The 19,341-nt window shown below is 49.7% G+C and overlaps 1 protein-coding gene and 1 long non-coding RNA gene across 5 annotated transcripts in view; one reads left to right on the forward strand and one right to left on the reverse strand.

The window, feature by feature from the left end:
* B3GAT1 (beta-1,3-glucuronyltransferase 1) overlaps nt 1-19,341 on the forward strand; it is a 39,539-nt gene extending 20,198 nt beyond the window's left edge. For 3 of the 4 annotated variants that reach the window (XM_074848967.1, XM_074848968.1, XM_074848969.1), the window contains exons 2-7: nt 1,585-1,700; nt 1,856-2,002; nt 4,847-5,355; nt 7,997-8,293; nt 15,125-15,242; nt 16,436-19,341. In XM_074848967.1, the coding sequence (XP_074705068.1) occupies nt 1,697-1,700; nt 1,856-2,002; nt 4,847-5,355; nt 7,997-8,293; nt 15,125-15,211 (1,044 nt within the window). In that variant the 5' untranslated portion in view covers nt 1,585-1,696 and the 3' untranslated portion in view covers nt 15,212-15,242; nt 16,436-19,341. Of the gene's footprint in view, nt 1-1,584; nt 1,718-1,855; nt 2,003-4,846; nt 5,356-7,996; nt 8,294-15,124; nt 15,243-16,435 lie in introns of all 4 variants that reach the window. The other variant, XM_074848970.1, reaches the window with a different exon arrangement.
* On the reverse strand, nt 12,600-16,440 carry LOC141933875 (uncharacterized). Its single transcript, XR_012626234.1, has 3 exons — nt 16,333-16,440; nt 15,824-15,939; nt 12,600-12,664 (listed from the first exon to the last, which is right to left on the reverse strand). It is a non-coding gene; the product is annotated as an uncharacterized LOC141933875 (long non-coding RNA).

Below are 19,341 nucleotides of genomic sequence, written 5' to 3' on the forward strand. Positions count from 1 at the left end.
GGCATGTTCTGACGAGGGTCTCCCGAGCGAGGCTTTGCCTCTGTGCACGGTGCCAGAGGAGGGAGGGTGCGCACGAGGAGGATGGGTCCCCAGCTCCATAGATGCGGGCAAGATTTTTGTGGGAGAGGTGGCAGGTCTCTCCCTGGTGAGAGACCTCTGGGTGGGGAACTGACTGTTTGCTAGTTGGCTGGAAATTTCTTGATGAGTTGGGGTTTTGTATGTGTGGAAAAAAAATAGAATTGCTGCAACTTTTGTTGAAGGACATTTACACGTCCCTTTTAAAGACAGTGTTTTCCCTATCCCTCATTTTTCCTGGTAAATTAATACCTCTGATTGAAGTGCTAATTTGGAAGAACCAGGCTCTGTCCAGCAACTTAAATATCACTTGCTGGCACTTTAAAAGGACAGCCCATGGGTTCTTGGAGCCCTTGCGCTGCAAGGCTTCCACTGGGCTCGGTGCCGGGGCTGACTGTACAGCCCAGTGGTCAAGGCACGGCCAAGGCAAATTCAGATCAATCCAAATGGGGCTAATCAGGGATCTGAACCTGGATCTCTCTATGACTGCCCCATGCAACCAAGAAAAAGCCAGCTCCAAGAGTCTCAGGAAAAACATTTGCAAAGTAGCATCGTATCTACAGCCCAGGCTTGAGGAGCTCCCCTCTGATTTAAGGAGGGGATCTGACAGTTGCCAGGGCACCGCAGTGGCAGTGGGAGATGGGTGCTTTTCCCCAGAGCAGGCTGCTCCCTGCCTTCGACTGCGGCACTCTCTGGGCTCTCCCTGTCTGCAATGCAGCCCTTTTAGCAGCAGACTAATGTGTTCCCCCACATGGGAACAGCGGTACTAAACTGCTACCCATGTTTGCAAACTGTCCACTGTGCGTGTCCCTGCTAAGTGATGTACTCTGCTTGCCAAGATACTTGGATAAAATACAGTCTGCTTAAATCTTGTATGGGCTTGTATTGAATCAAACTAAGCCATTGTGGCAGTTTAATATACTCCGGTCGCAACACCTCTGAGATGGAAGAAATGAACCTGAACAGGCCATTGGAAGCTTGAGTTAAAACTGGCTGCATCAAAGATTCCAGCAGGATGGTCGGAGCTGAGGGGATTACAATGACGGGCAAAACGTGGGGTCACTATTCCCAAGGCTGGAGGCACAGTCACCCTGAGTACTGTGCTGGCAGAGGGCGAGGGTCTGGTGGGTCAGAGCACGTGCTGTGTGTCAGGCAAGTAACACGGTTGTTACGGTCTCTGATTCCTCCCGGGGCTTGGACCCAGCACAGGGTGTTGGGAGGCTCAGCTGGCTTGTGGACGAGGGGTCCTTTCCCGCTGCGGGGATGGTTCAGATGCCGCAGCACTGAGCAACTTTTGCTTGGCCAAAGCAAGGGCTTTGCTTGACAAGGGGATGCAAAGGAAAGCAAGGCTGTGGGCACCCACGAGACTTCTCTCCCTGGAGGGGTGGGACACATTGCTGCTGCTCGCTGCCCCAGTTTGGTTTGCTCTTCTTGAGGAGGATTTGTGAACTCTGAGGAGTAGCTCCCTAGTACTTTTCTCTGCCTACTCACCCTTGCTCTGTGTTGCAGGTTTCCTTCCAAATGAGTCCCTGAGGTTCCTGCTGGCAGCTCCAGCAGCATCCTGTAGAAGTGGCCTCCTGCTCCTGGTCCCAGCCGAGGCCCCTCCAAACCTGCTTCTGCAATGGGTGGGTTGTAAGCACTGGTAAGACCTACGAGTCGTGTCGCCTTTGCTGCTCTCTCCCTCTCTCGCGTTCTCTCTCTCTGTCCTTGTTCCTTCTTGCCCATTTATTTCTGTTCTCCATGTGCTCTGCTGTTCTGTCTCTGGGGTTTTCACTGTCAGGTAATGAGGAGCTGTGGGTCCAGTCAGTCTTGGAGATGCCGAAGAGACGAGACATCCTGGCTATCGTGCTGATAGTTCTGCCCTGGACACTACTAATCACCGTCTGGCACCAGAGCACCATTGCTCCACTGCTTGCAGTGCACAAGGGTGAGAGAAATCAAACCAGCCCATGCCCAGTCTGTGCATCCCTCCCTCGTCCTCATCTCCTCTCTCATTTCATTTCTCCATGGCAGCCATGCTCATCTCAGCTCCCAGTCCATGCTCATGCAGAAGCCTTCCCACTTCTGCTGTAGGAACAGCCCAGTGCTCATAGGGGTTCTTCAGAGACATCAAACTCCAAGCCTCGGGATACACTTACTGCACTTGGAGAGCTCTTTGTGGCCTAAATCCAGAAGAGTACTGAAGGAAGATGCTTTTCTTTGCTCCCTGATGATCCATGAGAAAGGAGTCCCTTCCTGCTGGCCTTTGCAGCATTCTGCACACAAGTTAGTCCAGCAGGAAAGCTGCAAAAAAGAGCAGAGGAAACAAAGCTGCCACATGAGACAGCTGCTCTGGGAGACATGAGGCAAAGAGCATTTTTTAAGTGATCTCAGGAAAGCAGCAAACTGGTGCTCTTGCACTTGAAGGAGAAGGCAAGAACCAGCATCTCACCTGATTGCTCGGTGGAGTTACGATGCTATGAGAGTGTCAGCTTCCATGCTACCTGTCACACAAAGCATTAAATAAAACCCTGGCCTAAATCAGATGAATGCAGGGAGTTCTGAGGGATCTCCTCTGGCCAGAAAGGTCCTAGTTTTTATCCTGTTCTTGGCCTAGCAGCCATATCCAAGGGCTGTGAGAACTCTTGGGGGCTGGAAGAAGCCACGCTGCCTACTGTGCTCTTCATTCCTGGTTCTGTCCCTCTGCTGAGCACCAGGGCAGGCGGGTCAGCTTGGCGAGGTTTGTCTTGTGGTGAAGGAGGCCAGCTCATTCCCTCTCTAGTCCCTTTCTCTGGGAGATTTTCTCCCCTTTTCATTTTAATGTTTGCACGCATCCTCCACAGGTGCTTATCCTTTTGCTGAACAGTCTGATGTGCGGTTTGAATTGTCAGAAGTTCAGAGTCTGTCCTGAGCAGCTTTACCTTTCCCCTTGGAAGACTGACAGGGCCCCGTGAGGCTTTGGGCAGTTCTTAAGGGAAAAATGACTGTGATCCCCTCTGGAAGGTGGCCAGTGTTTCAGAGGATGAGGGATCTATTGGGCTCTAAAACAGGACTTGAAAGACTACTAAGAATACACTGGCTATATACCAGTTTGATTCAGTGGCCTAAAGCCTAGGAGCTGTTTTTTGTGAATGGCCCCAAACACTGAAGTTACAGCACAGGGACTGCTCTGCTCTGACTCCGTCATGAACTTACCAATGACCTTGGTAAGACGCTTCCTGTGTCTCTGCTTCTCTGAGCCCCCAGTGGAAAAGGAGTGGTGATAGGGAAAGCTCTTGGGAGAAATTGCTTTGTTCTTGTAATGCGTTTTCTGAGATCCTGTGGTAGCAGGTGCTGAAAAAGAGATGTGCATCTATACACTAGGCGAGCCCAGAACGGCAGTGCCAGGTTTTACAGCTGAGGGTTTGACCTGCAGGGGTTTGCAAACTGTCTCAAGCACCGTCCTGGCTAATTACATTTGTGTCTGTGTCCAATGCATTTTGCAGATTTATTTCTGAATTAATTCCAGTGTTCTCTGCTTTCAGAGAGCTCTGCTGTGTGATGCTGATGTGCTTTGCCTTATACAGGGCCTGATACCAACATGTGCAGGACACCTTGTCCCTGCCCCCCGCCCCGAGATGCATCCTCCCTTCACCAATGCTGTGGAGTACGAGGCCTTCATTTGGTTCAGGGCTGGTATCAAAGTCTGTGCTGCTGGAAGAGTAACATGCTATGAAAAAACCATGGGTAGTACCCTGCTGGGTCAGATCTAATGTCTGTCTGTTCCTGTTCTTTCTCATCTGAAGTTCCTGGTAGTAGCCAGTTTTGCAAAATCTATGGCTCAAAGTATTACGTGCCCACTAGAGAGCAGCTGACTTATATCCTAAATGGAGGTGCCCCTTCATCTCTGCCAGTTCCTGACTGTGGACTGTGGTATTCCTGCTGGTCTACAAAAGTGTGAAAGTCGCACCCTGGAAAAGCAACAGCTGCATGGACATTTTTTGTTTCCTTGAGCTGATTGTGAATCTCTATTTGCAAGGATTTTATATGTTTGGGTCAGTGTATGCTATATGCGTGCTGTTCCCTGTTCACATCCGCACTACTGAACGGGCTGTTATGTTCAGAGATTGGTAGGGGCTTTTTGAGGAGAGGTTAGTCAGAGGCAGGTGAAAGTCTCTGCAGGAAAAAGCCTACAATTACAGGCTTTAATTCCTACTCTCCACTTCTGGATTTGAAGTGTGTCTTTCCCTGCTTCTCCCATCCCAGGCCTGTCAGGAGAGCAGTGGGTACTGCGGTATCCTGGCCAGCCGATGCTGCTGGGGGATCTTCACTGACGTGGTATTTTCCACCAGTTAGTTTCCAGCCTCCCAATCCAGGTGCTCCAGCGCAGAGCCGTGAGTCCTGTCCCGCTGAGCATGCTGCCCAGAGCACTGGAGCTCTTCAGGAATGACAGATTGTCAGTCCGTGTTGCTATTTTCTTTATCTAGATCTAATTGCTGTACAAACCTGTCTCTTCTGGGTGCTTTTTGAAGTTGCTTACTCTGAGCACTCTGCTGCAGCACTATCCTGGGCTCTCGGGCCTTGTTTGGTGCTGCTTTTCTAACAGCAGGAACTTCTTTTCTCATGTGTGTTTGTCCCTGATTCCTTTATTTATTTGTGTACTCGTTTATTAAAGCCTCCATCCGAGCTTGTTTCCTTTCCTCTGAAACCATGAGGGTGACCTGCTATTAGCAAGCAGCCTGCTGGCTCAGTCGGGGGGTGTTGGAGGACTGAGTCCATGCAGCTTTTTCTTCTCTCTCGTACCCTTGCTCAGATGATGGTGGTGACTCCCGGCGTGATCTCGCTGCAGGCTTGGACTCCAAGGAATACTGCCTGTCGGACCGGGACATTGTGGAGGTGGTGAGGACAGAATATGTTTATACCCGCCCACCCCCGTGGTCAGACACCCTTCCCACCATCCACGTCGTTACACCCACCTACAGCCGGCCCGTACAGAAGGCAGAGCTGACGCGCCTGGCCAACACCCTCCTGCACGTGCCGAACCTGCACTGGATCCTGGTGGAGGACTCCCAGCGGCGCACGCCTCTCATCACCCGGCTGCTGCGGGACACTGGGCTTAACTACACCCACCTCAACGTGGAGACACCCCGCAACTACAAGCTGCGGGGAGACATGAGGGATCCCCGCATTCCCCGGGGCACCATGCAGAGGAACCTTGCCTTGAGATGGCTGAGAGAGACCTTTAACAAAAATAACAGCCAGCCTGGGATTGTTTACTTTGCCGATGATGATAACACCTACAGCCTGGAGCTCTTTGAGGAGGTAAGACCCTGCTGGGGGGTCTTCAACTGGCTGAATGCAGCAGATTAGCATGCAGAGTGTAAAAGATGCTGTGTGCATCCTCTCCTGAGTGCTGGATCGCTCTTGCCTGTATAGTGGTCTCGCTGCAGCTCTCCTGAGGTTTTCTCTGGGGCTTGGTCCCTGCGCTGCAAAGCTGTGTTTCCCAGTGTCAAAGGCATCCTGCGTGGTCAGTGTGAGGTTACTGGTTGGACTAGATGATCTTCAAGGTCTTTTCCAACCTAGATGATTCTGTGAAGTAATGGGAACCCCAGTTTATCCCGTGGCATGTCATCAGGAGGCAGATAGTTTTTACTAGAAAGGAAGCTAATGAGGGGCTGCCTTGCCCCGTGGGGAGCCTGGTCAGGGTTGGAACATCACCTGCTGTCCGACGTGCCTGTGCAGAAGCACGTACCTAGCAAAAGAAACCTTGGCCATCCTCCTTCCATGCTCCAGCCTGGAGGAGATTCCCAGCTGGCTCCTGATCTGATGTTTTCCACCTTTTTTTCTCCACCGCCCTTATGTGCATCGCACTTGGCTGCCTGTTAATTCATGTTTGCTTTTGTTTGAGGAGTCCCTGGGGTTTCTCTTCCTTTCTTGCTGTTTGCATTCGTTTGCTCTCATCCCAGAGTGTCCACTGGTTAAATTCTGTAGCTGTCAAGAGCCTGGCGCCTGCTCTGCGCAGCTCCCCAGCGGAGGCAGCGGTGCCCTTTCCGCGTTACGTCTGAGCGGTGTCAGCACAGTCATAGCTCTTGCAGAACATCTTGTTCAGAGATGCTCGGTGCCGTTGTCTCTGGCCTGCCGCACACGCGAGGAGCATGCGTTTGTTACTGCTTGCTGCTTCTCTCAGAAAAGCAGAGCCTTTCCTGCACTGCCTTGGAGAGGGGCTGTCTCTCTGCCGGGAGATGTGGAGCACTCCGCTCCGGAGCGCTTCCTCTTGCAGCGTCAGGGGATGGGTGGTCTCTCAGGTCGTCGTAAGCAGGCGATGGGGCTGAGATCTCAGCCTGGCAGCGTGCAGCTCCAGGAGCTGTGATGGCATGTCCTGACAACCTTGTCGGGCTTGAGCAGGGGAAGGTTCCCATGTGCTTTCCCCCCTTTGCTGTTTGTTCCACTCCTACTGGGGCTCTAAATGAACCCCTGAGCCTTTCCCTGTCTGCAGGTTTGCAGTGGTCTTACAGTGCACTGTACCTCACCTGGCTTCCAGCTCAGAAATTACTCATTCCCTTTGTCTCTTGCAGCAAGGGACGGGTAAGGAGGGTTGCTGCCTTCCCCACCAGTTGCCAGTTTTCTAACAGGGATCTCCTATTGATTTGCTCCATACATGCTGCCTTTCCCTTCCCTGATGGCTCTCCCTTCAGCTTGGATAGCCACAGCAATATACACACTTTTAAACCTGAAAACAAATTCAGACTGAATGCTTTTCTTCCACAGTCCCCTTTGAGTCTGGCTCTGGCAGCATCTTGAGACAGCACTGTGCTTTAATAAAGCAGAAAGGGTTCCTTCGCTCACTCATGTGCTTTGCTCGTAGAGCCTTCTCCTTTCTGATATGGAGCTGCAGTTAAGGTCACATGGAGCCAATGAAATGTGCTGTGAAATGCAGAAGACACGCACTATTGTTCCCTGTGGACAGGGGCTGCCGTTAGCATGTGTATAATGCAGAAGGGCAAGTGCCAGAGCTCTTCTGGTCTGGTTTGCAGTAATTAGCAGTGATGAGATTAGCTCTGAGAGATCCCTGATCTAAGAACCTGGGCTGAGAGCAGAGCAGGAGGCTGAGCCTGCCAGCAGAGCAGGACAGGGTGCTGGGGGGCGAGTGGCCAGACTGGCATTCCAAGCATCTGCATTGGCAAGTGCAGGCATCTCAAGTGGCCCCTTGTGGCTCCTATCTGTGTCTGTTGACTCTACAGGGAGTCGAGGCATCCAGCCTTGTTCCGCTGGGTAGCAGGAGCAGCTACAAACCCTGTCCTGCTTGCTGGGAGTTTCCGGAGCGCCTGCGCTTCTCAGCTGACCCTGAGGTTTTGGGCTACAGCTGCAGTGCCTGATGCTGAAGATGCTTTTAGCCTTATTGTGGCTCATAGGCCGAGAGTGCAGCTCAAACTCCTCAGCACCTTTCTTCCTCGATACGCCATTCCTGCATTTCCAGGTGGCCTTGGACAAGGTGCTTCCCTCCTCCGTGTCCTGATTTGCCCAGCTGTCTGTGTGGAGGACTGATGCCACAGCTCTGAAGACCTTTGGACAAAAAACCTCACTCTTAAATCTCAGTTATGTTTATTACTGGCAGCTTTCGTTTTAGGGCTGAACTCATGCCTGGCTCCATGGCTGTCCGTTACTATCGCTGTTGTTAGTTGTCACTTTCCAAAGCACTTTGCTTCTCCAGCTCCAGGATGCGCATCCTTGTGCAGATGAATGATGAGCTCTGCGGCTTTTTCCCACCACAGAGGGTGCCTGGGAACATAAGCCAGGCTCTTAGCTCTAGGGTTTGGGCTGAAGTTCAGGGCCATTCACCTCCTCCAGGACAGCGAGCGAGGTGGAAGTCGTTCTGCTGGGGTGCTGGTTTGTGAGTTGGACGTGGCAGGCAGCCGATCCTTCTGTGTGCACCCACCGTCCCCTTCTCTTTCCTTGCCTCCAGATGCGCAGCACCAGAAAGGTGTCGGTGTGGCCAGTAGCCTTCGTCGGTGGCTTGCGCTATGAGTCACCCAAAGTGAACGCTGCTGGGAAGGTCTACGGCTGGAAAACTGTGTTCGACCCCCATCGCCCCTTTGCTATAGACATGGCGGGGTTTGCTGTGAACCTCAGACTGATTCTCCAGCGATCTCAGGCTTACTTCAAACTGCGAGGAGTGAAGGGAGGCTACCAAGAGAGCAGCCTGCTCCGGGAACTAGTGACCTTGAATGACCTTGAGCCGAAAGCTGCCAATTGCACTAAGGTACGGTCTTGTCCTCCTGTGTGGGTTGGAAGGATCCAGAGGTAGGAGAAAGCCTGTTCAGCCCCATCCTTCAGTCACCTGGCCTCTGCGTTTGAAGGGAGAACACCCCCGTTGCAAGGGAGCTGGGAATGGGGGATTATGTATCGAAGTATGGGCAGGGCACTCACCTTTTTTTGGTTGCAGGCTGCTAGCGGTCGCCATAGGCCCTGAAATACGGAATCTTCTCTCCCCTGTAATTGTTCCTCTTTCTTATATTAGAAAAATATTATTTTCAAGATGGGCTTATTTGTGGCCTTGCTAATCCCATGGAGCAGGGAATTCCATAGGTGAAATGTATGTTGGTTGCTTTATCTGAATTCCTGAGGGGGGGGGCTTTTGAACATTGGTACTCCTGTGATAAACTGGCATCACCTGAGATTTGGCCCTCTGGAACCCGTCTGAGCTGTAACCCAGGGGTACCAGCCACTCCAGGACAAAACTGTTCACACAGTCGCTGCCTTACTGCCAAGTTGCCTTCTTCCCCTTGGCACCTCTGCAATATCGCTCCGGTTGTCAATAACCTGGATCTGTAGTTAACAATAACCTGGATCTTTCTAGATCAGAGATAATGTAGAAATGTTTTAATGCCCGGGATGTTCTCTGAGCTCTAGGAGGCTTCCAGGAAGCTTCATTCTGGGGGGATTTTACTGCTGTCAAACGGCTGCTATTTATTTGACTGTACACGTTGCCTGAGAGCCCCCAGGTCATGGAGCAGGACCCCTGCGTGCTAAATAACGTAGAACCTCAGAACACAATGATGGTTCTTTCCCTGAAGACTTCCCAGGCTGAGATGAGAGACAACAGATGGATATCTATCTGGAACGACAGCGGAGCGTGCGAGATACAATGAGACAATGCTGGTTAGTGTGACAGGCATCAATCACAGCGCGTCAGCGATGGAGGTGCTGTCAGGAGCTTCTGAAAGCTTTGTGAGTGGGTCTGCTGAGCCCCGCAGGAGTGGAGGGGGTCCCTCTGAGATCACAGACCCCTGTGGAGCACTCTCATGCCTTTGACTGTAATAGCCACCAGCCGGTCTGATTTAGAGAGTCTTTATTGCTTCATTATCCCAGGAGGATTCTATGATTCTATGATGATCTTTTTTTGCAAATAAGCTGTTACCACCAACAGACCCAGTATTGGCTCCAAGTCTCCATCCCTTTGTCTCTGCTTTCCCTCTGCACTGCTCCACAGCCCCCAGCTGCGGTAAAAACAAGGATCTCAATGTTCAGCAGTGCTCAGGCAAGGAGTCAAAGAATGAGGAAGAGGAGCAGAGGGGGAGGAGCAATTTTGTTTATTATCTGATACCTGCTGTGCCTCATTTTTTAAATCTACATGGCTGTGGTTATGGCTGTCCAGCACTGGGACAAATAACACAGATGGTCTCCCAAGGGTGGGAAAAGAGATTGGATTAAAATTAGATCTCTGTTCTTGGGCACTGTGTGCCCTACTAGCTAAGAAGAAAGCCCTGGCTGGAAATAAGTGTGTTTCCAGCAGGCTGAGGGAGAGGCACAGGTTGCTTTTAGGCTGGTGTGCAGAAGATCAGGGGTGTTTACTCCATGGCCAGTTATGCAATGTTTGGTATATTGTCCCCACTGTAAATAATTATAGGAAAAAAGCTGCATTAAAAGGCTGGGGATAGGAAATGACAGTTGTGGAGGAGCACATGGACGAAGGAGAGGAAGGAAAAGGTTGTTTCCAGGCAGGAGGAAAAAAAACGGTGCTGTCAGACAGGCTGCTGTGTCAGTGCTGTCACACCAGAGCTGCAGGTCAGGGATGGAGAGGAAGCAGGAATCTCTGGCCAGGATTTAAAGCAGACTGCATTTCTTTTTTTGGCTAGGCTGGGGAGATCTTACAAGGGTCCTTGTTGTGAACTGAATGCTGTCTGCTCCTGGCAAACTCTGAGTGCAGCTTTGCAGGTTGAGTCTTGCCTTTCTGCTTTTAGCTGATGCCAGCAGCCTCCATTTCCCAGTTGCTGTTTTGCTCACCCGTTTGATGAGGAGGAGAGTCCAGACAAGCGACAGAGAAGGGCAAATGCAGACAGTGGTCTCGGGTCCTTTTGCCCCGAGATCAAAGCACAGGTTTCTTTTTCATTGTGCTAGTGTGCTCCCAGCAGTTGTCATGGTTTGCAGTGAGATTTACATTAAAAATTATGATGTGCTCAGACAGAGTCGTTAAGGAGGGATCAGAGAAGTATGTAAGATAAGCACAGACATCTGTTCTCCAAAAATGCTGCCTTCCCTGGGTGCAGTGCTGGTGTTCGTGATATTTATCAGAATTCAGCCCACAAATGCACACTCCTGCAAAAAGCTTAAGCTTTGGCCAAAGACATGTATCCTGCTTCTTTTCTTTCATTTGGGAACTGCCCAAAATGAAGGAGAAAATCAAGGAAGTCAGTATTAATTGCCGAGGGGAAAGGAGAGAGCTATCCCTCCCTACCAGGAGGGAAGTGTTGGTTTATACTTGAGTTGTAAGGAAAACAGACTTTGCAAGCATGCTAAGTACTTCTGTGTTCTGCTGCTTCTGCATTTTCCCACACACACACCCCCAAAGCAAACCACACTCTCTCCACTGACACAGAATCGAGGTCTGAGATTTTACATTCCCATCAGCTTGATGTAACTGGGACATACTCTGCTCTCCATTTTCTATTAACACCTGAGGAAGCGAGCTGCAGCGTGCTCAGCCAGGGAGCCCTTAAAGGAGAGTGACTTTTGAGTGGCCCCTGCTATTGAAAAAGCCTCAGCTTGGGCTGACAGGAGAGGCCAGACCACAAAGTACAAGATCATTGGAAATGAGGCGTTTCTGGTCCAGCTGCTGCTGGAGTCACTTGTTTCCCTGGGGAGACAGGCACAGGTACGTGTCTTTGGGGAGGCAGGCTTCTGTGCTCTCAGGTGGTCTCCGTAGCAATTCCCTGGGATCGAAGTGGTGGCTGAAAGTAGTCATTCCTCCTCTCTCCTTATCTCTTGGCTGTGTGAAATCTGAGATTAAATCTCAGCTCGGTGTTCAGGTGGGTGTTATGAAAGGGAATTTGGCTGGCAGCTTTTCCTGCTGGACTGGGAACGGCTGTCTCTGAGCCTTAGAGGCTATTAAATGCCACAGTCGGTATAACAGGTTGCTGTCAGACACTGGCTACAGACCGGGGAGCAAAGAGAGCTCTCCCAGCAGTACCTGAACCACATACCAACGCCGTGGGTCTTGGAACTGGCTCTGGGAGAGGAATAAATCCTCGTGTGCATGGAGGAGACCAAGCCTTTGGGCCCAGGACATTACACTGCAAAGGGAGACCAGAACTGGCTGCTTCATGATGTCACAGATCCAAAACAGCTAAAACTGGCTCAGAATGGGCAGGAGAGAGGGAAAATGTCAGCCTAAGGCAAGAAGGCTTGAAAAAGAGTATTTTTATCCTGTGGTGCTACATACGGCAGGGAGGGGAATCAGCTTCATGAGCTCTTTGTTTTCTTTGCCTTTCAGGGGCTGAGCAACAGGGTACAGATGGAGCAGATCTGTCCTCTTTCGGGTTAGATTGTTCCTGAGATCGGGCTCCTCTTTTCTTGTGGGTTTGTGACCAGTGGTTTGCGGTGAGCTTTCAGTATCCTGGCTGCTATGTGACAACACTTTGTTGGTTAAGCTTCACACACACACCAGTGAAGGCACCAGTGCTCAAGCCGTTGATTTTTATGACAGACATGCAAAACTTGGAGGGTACTTTTGGCCTTGTCTTGTCCTGATTAGTCACCAGAACTGCTGTGCCAATGCCATCCCCTGTACCACAGCTGAAAGCAGTCATCTACATCAGAGTAATTCGGGTTTTGCAGCACCGTCAGCCTGCACTGCTCCATGCTGGACCTTCAGATCTGTGCTGCAGCAGCAATAGCTCAAATCAGACCGCTGTGACCTCGTCTCCTCCTGTGGTCTTGTATATTTTGCCCATAATACCCAAATAATATCACAAAGCACAAATCTTCACGTTGGTGGAATTGCACAGTTGAAACTTACTGTTTGAACTCTGGCTCATTTAATAGCAGTGGCCACAGTTCTCTCGACGTGTGAGAAAAGCAAGAGTTACAGGGAGAAGCAATCTTTATTTGTTATACCAATGGATGTGCTTCTGGGAGAAGAGGGCCTCCACAATGCCTACGGGAGCCTGCAGAAATCTGGTTTAGCACAAGCTGGGAGGAAGCAAATCTGTCGTTTCAGCTTGGTGCCTCTTCGTGTTGTAGAGTCTCTATCTCAAATAACGGTTATTGAAACCCTGCATGGAGGGTCTGCGTGCTCGAAATCCTGTGACCCCCTCCAACTGTAGGTCGACTTGCCTGTTTGCTTTTTCATTTCCTGTTAGAAGACAATGAAGAAATTTACTGTGGAGATGAATCCTTGTAATCTCTTGGATCTGTTTTGAGTCCTGTGATTCTGAATGGCAAGGCTGTAAACGATGGGAAGTGTTTCACAGTAGTAGAGATTTTTAAAGAGGACTCCCTCAGGTCATCTATATGAAACGACTGTTCAGGGAAAGTCAGATACTCTGTCCCCCTCACTGTTCTCTCCCTTGCAGACCGTACTTTTTGCACAAGCCAAAGCTTCCCCGAGGCATAAAACAAACACACGGCTTGTGGAAAAAATCGAGCAATTGGCTGAGAGGAAAAGCAGGTGTTTCTGTACTAAATGGTGATGTCCCTCCCACATTAAAGAACACAGCATGAAAAACGGTAGAAGCTGCTGTATCAAGCTGCAAACTCTGAAAATTGGTCCATTTTAGTTAATTTAATATAGCTGTCTTTTTTGGCGCTTGGCTTCAACAATGCAAAAGTGGGATCCAGGTTAGAGGAAAGCTAATGACGTGTAGTTGTGGTCTTCTGTTTATGGCGTATGTGGTTGGAGCTGCTTAAGTGTGAGTCCCGTTCCTGGCAGAGTGCAGCCCTTGGCCATCTGCAGGGTTGAGTTTTTATGTGTCAGAAGTGGAAAGAGCTCTTACCTGCTCCTGCTGGAAAGGAGAATTGGCTACAAGATTTTTCTAGCACCTGGACTGCATCAAGGTTTATGCATTCTGTTTGTCGGATGAGGAGCCCGCCACCGAAGCTCGCGTAGCACCGAGAGCCACTTGTACAGACCTGTTTGGTTTTGCCTTTTCGTAGGAAAGCAACGCGGTAATTGCAGCAGCATTGCTGCAGTGGGTGAGCAGGACTATAATAACGGCTAACTTTGATGAGCGGGCTCTGAAGTGGTTGTGGGGGAGCGATGAAATGGTTTTTTGGACCCACTCCAGACAGCAGTTGGTCTCTACTGCTTTAGTATTAGCAGGCGAGATTTAAGCCCTGCGCGGGAGGTGACTGCTCACATCAGAGACAAATCTGGCCCAACAGCTTCTTGGGAAGGTGGGGGTGCTCCTGTTTAACCAGAAGCGTTTGAAAAGTGCTTTGTACATCCTTTAGAAACAGAACATGCCCTCATTTCTCAGAAAAGCAGGGCCTGGGTATGAAATGGTTTGCAGATACTTGGATTAAATGTGCAGAGTATTGTCATAGCAACAAGAGGGAAACCCCTGCAAGGTAGGAAATATCAATGTGAGCAGGTGAAGGGAAGCAGGAGACTGTAGCTCTGAAGGGATAAAGCTGCTCCCAGCAATTCAGGTTCTAGGAGCAAAGCAATAAGTATAATTGAGTCTAGTAAGGGGAGAGTATTTTAAACAGCTTCCAGAACTGTCTGTGCCAGCAGTACAGCACAGCTAGTAGAAATTATTTACTCATAATACACCCCCCCCCTCCAAAAACGTTAGACCACCTCTTCAATTTATATTTTTTCCGGTTCTCCACAGATGTTATCTATATTAAACTTTGCTGCTAAAACTGAGGGAAGCTTTTAGTAGAAGCTACAGTTCTGTTTTAAGCAAGTTGGAGAGGGGCTTTAAAGTGATACAGCACATTGTACCTGGTACAGAACAGAGGGGGCCGCATTTCAAAGGAGGGGGCTTTTGAGGTGATATGGTAGATTAGTGCTTCCTGGGTTCTAAAAAGGGCTGTGTACAGCCCAGAGCATGTGGGAGGAAGGGATTAACTAGCTCCTGCATCCTGCAGCTCTGAGACAGCAGAGGCTGCAACAGGGAACCGGAGCAGCAGCCAGTGCTTCTCAGATCAGTGTCACTCCCCTATCTTTTTAGGGGCTTGAAAGAATTTAAAAGTGAAAAAGAAGTGATAGTGAGGTTAGGGAGCAGACTGATGTTTTCCATCCAATAATGGATTTTCAGGGATGCACTGAAAAATCCATTTTAGTCTTGCACACAGCCAAAGGCAACGGTGAGGACTGGAGCGGCGGGCGGTGCTGGGTGTCACTGCCTCTTCCCTCTAATGCAGGAGTCCGGGTGGGACCTGATGTGGCAGGAATTTGCATTCCCACTCTGAGCACTGGCCAAGGATGTGGTAACATGCTAACCAAGAACCAGACTAAGGAACCTGGTCTGTGGGGAAACATGCATGTAATCCTCCAGTTAGGAAGGAACTGCCTTTACATCACTGAAAAGGTTGATGAGCCTTTCGAGGAAGATGGTTGATAACTACATGGAAGGAGCCGGTTAATGTCCCAAGACAGTACACTGTAAAATGGGTAATTTCTGTGCACTGTGCATTTTGGATAGCAGTAGGCCTGCCTAAATGAAGTTTTATGCAAACCTCCTTTCAGCTGTGAATGCGCCATTAGGCTCCAGGGTAGATGGTTAAATTGCACTATTGATTTAATGTGCAAGAATATTTGTTAGTGCAGTGAAGAGGTGCAGCTAATGACTTCTGTTGGCTTCTTCAGATTTTAGTCTGGCATACAAGGACAGAAAAGCCTGTGCTGGTGAATGAGGGGAAGAAAGGATTCACAGATCCAAACGTGGAAATCTGACTGTGCATGGCTGAACGGAGACCAACACCAGGTGAGAGCTCACATTTTTGAACAGTAATGAGAAGCAACAGTAGAAAAGGCAAAGACTAGGCAACGTCAGGAAAAAGATAAGAGCTCTTTTAAATGTGCTTTTTAATTTCTATTTTTCACATCCCTGACCTTCCCCTACTGCAGAGCTTCTTGAGACCATTAGTTAATCTCTATCTTTAAGACAAGCTGCTAAAGGGGGAATACTTGATGAGAGGTTGGGGGGAGGAAGAAAAAGCCAGGGAGTGAGAGTTTAGGCAGAAGTTACATTGGTAAAAAACCAAACCCTTGTCTAAACAAGAAGATTGCCTTATTAACTGTGCTGATACAGCTTAAGCACCAGGGTGAAGGATGTGGATTCATCCACCTGCAAACACCTGAAGAAAGCTAAAGCAATATCAGGAAAGCATTTTTAAGTCAAGCAGCAGCTTTCACTGAGGGAAGAGTTTAATTTATAGCCACATCAAAGCCACACAAAGTCAGTGACAAGTAAGGCAGGGTGTGGATTAAACCCCACGTGAGGCGTTTGTATACCTACAGCGAGCGGCACGGCTGACTTCTTGTTCCTTTGTTCATTTTAATTACCTGAGCACCCCGGTGCATTCAGTCTTCTGTTATTTCCAGAGTGCACTCTGCAGTTGGTTTGCTATGCTGAAGAACGGGCTATTCGCTTGTCTCTGCATCCGGACTATGTTGCTGTGCTTTATTATGATGGGAGAAAAAAAAAAAAAAGTACAGTTTCCTTTAACTGGAGTGTAGAACCAGGCCTGGAGGGGAGAGAAGGGTGCTGCTTGTTCTCTTTTCCCCTTGAATATAGAGAAGTAAGAGGAGCAAAGGAAAGGGGTAGGTCTGCTCAGCAGCAGTGTATTTTTAACAGTAATGAGCTCTCTTACAGCACATTCCCTCGGGCTAGCTGGATGGAGCCCTGCCTGCTGCAGCGGCCTGCCTTTGCGGCCCCTTGGCAGGACAGCAGAGGAAGCCTGCACTGCACATTATCAGCGCTATATATAGCAGCTTTGCAGAGAGGCCATAGCTCTTCAGCGCTGTCACAACTGCTTTTCACCAACACCCAGTTGCCTAGCAGCAGGACTCACAGATCTGCAATCCGAGATGGGTTTTGGGATAGTTCCAAGGGGTGGCAGCTAACTGCAGAGAGGCAGAAGGGTAATACACATGCTGGTTGTGTCTCTGTTGCAGATTTCTTCACACACAGCCTGCAAGGTTCCTCTCCGCAGCATACAACCAGCCAGACATGCAGTAGCCAGGACCTCTGCTGACTTCCAAGAGTTTTAGCGTACTGAAAACAACCAACACTGCATATAAACTACCCGGATTCCCCTGCCCTTCCTCCCGGACTCTGAGCAGAACCAGACACTCTGGAGGTGGAGAAAAAGCACAGAAAATACAGGACTGACGTCAGCTTCTGTACAAGACCAGCTGCCTCGTGAGATGCTCAGTTTGGGAGAAGTGCATGCAGGGGACGATGCACTGAGGACGTGGCCCAGCTGGCATGGTAGTCTAGACTGAGGGGCTGTTTACAGGACCTGAAAGCAAGGGTGAGAATGCCCACGGGAGTGTGTTGGCCCCCAGTGACTTGTTTCTCCTGAGACACACGTACCTTGTGGCTATGTGTGCAACAGCCTAAGCGGCTCTCTGGCCATGGAGGGGACAGCTGCCTTCTGAGATGGCACCTTAGCCCTTAATTTTAAACCTACTTTAATCAGTGTTTATTACGCTGCACAAGACAGGAAGGTTTTGGGGAAGGGTGAAAAGCAAGGCAGGTTAGAACAAACCCATTAAGTATCTCTGTTCTCTTTGTATTTCCTCTCCTTTCCCTTCATTAGTTTCATGGGTTGGAGGGCACTCTGACATATCTCTGTGTTCATGGGAGTTGTGGAATAGTTTGGGTTGGAAGGGGCCTAGAAAGGTCATCTAGTCCAACCCCCCTGCACTGAGCAGGGACATCCTCAACTACACCAGGTTGCTCACAGCCCCGTCCAACCTGACAGTGAACGCTTCCAGGGAGGGGGCATCTACCAACTCTCTGGGTAACCTGTGCCAGTGTCTCACAACCCTCATTGTAAAAATCTACCCTCTTTTAGTTTGTAAACCATTACCCCTATCGCAACAGGCCCTGCTGAGTTTGTCCCCACCTTTCCTGTAGCCCCTTTCAGTCCTGGGAGGTCGCTCTAAGGTCTCCCTGGAGCCTTCTCTTCTCCAGCTGAACCCCCCCAACTCTCTCAGCCTGTCCTCACAGGGAAGATGCTCCAGCCCCCTGAGTATCTTTGTGGCCTTCTCTGGCCCCGCTCGAGCAGGTCCGTGTCCTTCTGATGTTGGTGCCCCCAGAGCTGGACCCAGCACTGCAGGGGGGGGTCTCCCGAGAATGGAGCAGAGGGGGAGAATCACACCCCCCCCTCGCCCTGCTGCCCACACTGCTCTGGATGCAGCCCAGCACACGGGTGGCTTTCTGGGCTGCGAGCGCATGTTGCTGGCTCACAGGCAGTTTTCCATCCAGTAACACCCCCAGGTCCTTCTCCGCAGGGCTGCTCTCGATCCCTTCATCCCCCAGCCTGTGCTGATACCAAGGGTTGCCCTGACCCATGTGCAGGACCTTGCTCTTGGCCTTGTTGAACCTCATGAGGTTTCCACAGGCCCAGTTCTTGAGCTTGTTCAGGTCCCTCTGGATGGATCCCATCCCTCAGACCTGTCACCCACACCACACAGCTCGGTGTCATTAGTAAACTTGCTGACGCTGCCTCGAGCCCACTGTCCGTGTCATTGATGAAGATATTAAACACTCCTGGTCCCAGTATGGACCCCTGAGGGACCCCCCTTGTCACCAGTCTCTGTCTGGGTCTTGAGACATTGCCCTTAACCAGTTGACTGTTCCTGGATGGAGTTCTGTTTACAGCATGTGGTTCTCTCTCTATTGATCCATGCTAAAATAATTGGAAGTGGGTTTTAATGAGATTGTTGTGGCCGTACACCATAATACTTCATCCAGGCTCAGATCGTGGTTCTGTTGAGCTCTACTTTTGATTCACATGAGCATTAGGTGTGGGATTCTCTGAAGGGCGCTCCTACATAAAGCCAAATTTCCAGACTTTAAAAATAAAAGTTAACTGCTTAAAACTAGGGATTGAATGGTAAAAGCTGATTTTAGTGCATTTACCATTCTACTGGAATGTATCCTTCAGCCCTAGCCCCTTTTTCAGGGCCATGCCCCACTACTGCAGAGCTACCGGTGTGGAAAGCCACGCTGGGGCTGTTGGAGAGTTAACTTCTAACAGATAGAGCAGCACCCTTGTAAAGGGGATCCTGTGCCAAGTGCTCTTCCTTCAGCACCCGGCTTGAGGTAGGTTGAAAAACTATTTATGTAGAACATTAGTCGCCTCTTCCCTGCTCCAGAACATCAAAGGACCTGAGATAGCATTGATGAATTCTCTGATGAAACTGTATTTTGCTTCTCAGTGAGAGACAGAGGACTGAGCAATGCAGAAGAGGAACCTGGGTGCTACTACCTTGGTTGACTCTGTATTTGAGACTGACAAACTTGCTGAGGAAGAAATTGAGGTACAACATACCCCTTCTCCCCCCCTCCAGCCCCTTTAAAAACAACCAAAACTTACCTCGCCCTCCACAGTTTTGTCAAACCTTTGATCAACCCCCACTGTCCCAATTCTTTCAAGAAGGTCTGAAGCACAATTTTACCTTTGAATTGAGGGAAAAACGTAATCCTGGAAATAGATGTGGTTATTTTTAGCCCTAACAGATAGAACTATTAAAATGCTATAGATTTGATTGTTAGCTTCACAGTGCAGAAGTCTCCCCTTGGACTAATGACATTGTGTATTTCCTAATATTTAGAAAGAAATATTTTTTGTAAGTTATTTGCTCCCACTGTATATCAAAACCATTGGGGGAAAAGTTGAATTCTTTAATTCCCAGTCACAGAAGCCTTGCTAGGTAGCCTTTACAAAAATATTCCTTTAGATGCACTGGCTGAAGGGCTACTTGGATAGAAAGTGTTTGATGCTACCGACCGCTGGCTGCTCTGTGGGAACGGGTATTGTTATCTTGTATTAAAACAGTAGCTCTCTGCA

This window comes from Strix aluco, chromosome 23, assembly GCF_031877795.1.
Source record: "Strix aluco isolate bStrAlu1 chromosome 23, bStrAlu1.hap1, whole genome shotgun sequence".
Lineage (NCBI taxonomy): Eukaryota > Metazoa > Chordata > Aves > Strigiformes > Strigidae > Strix > Strix aluco.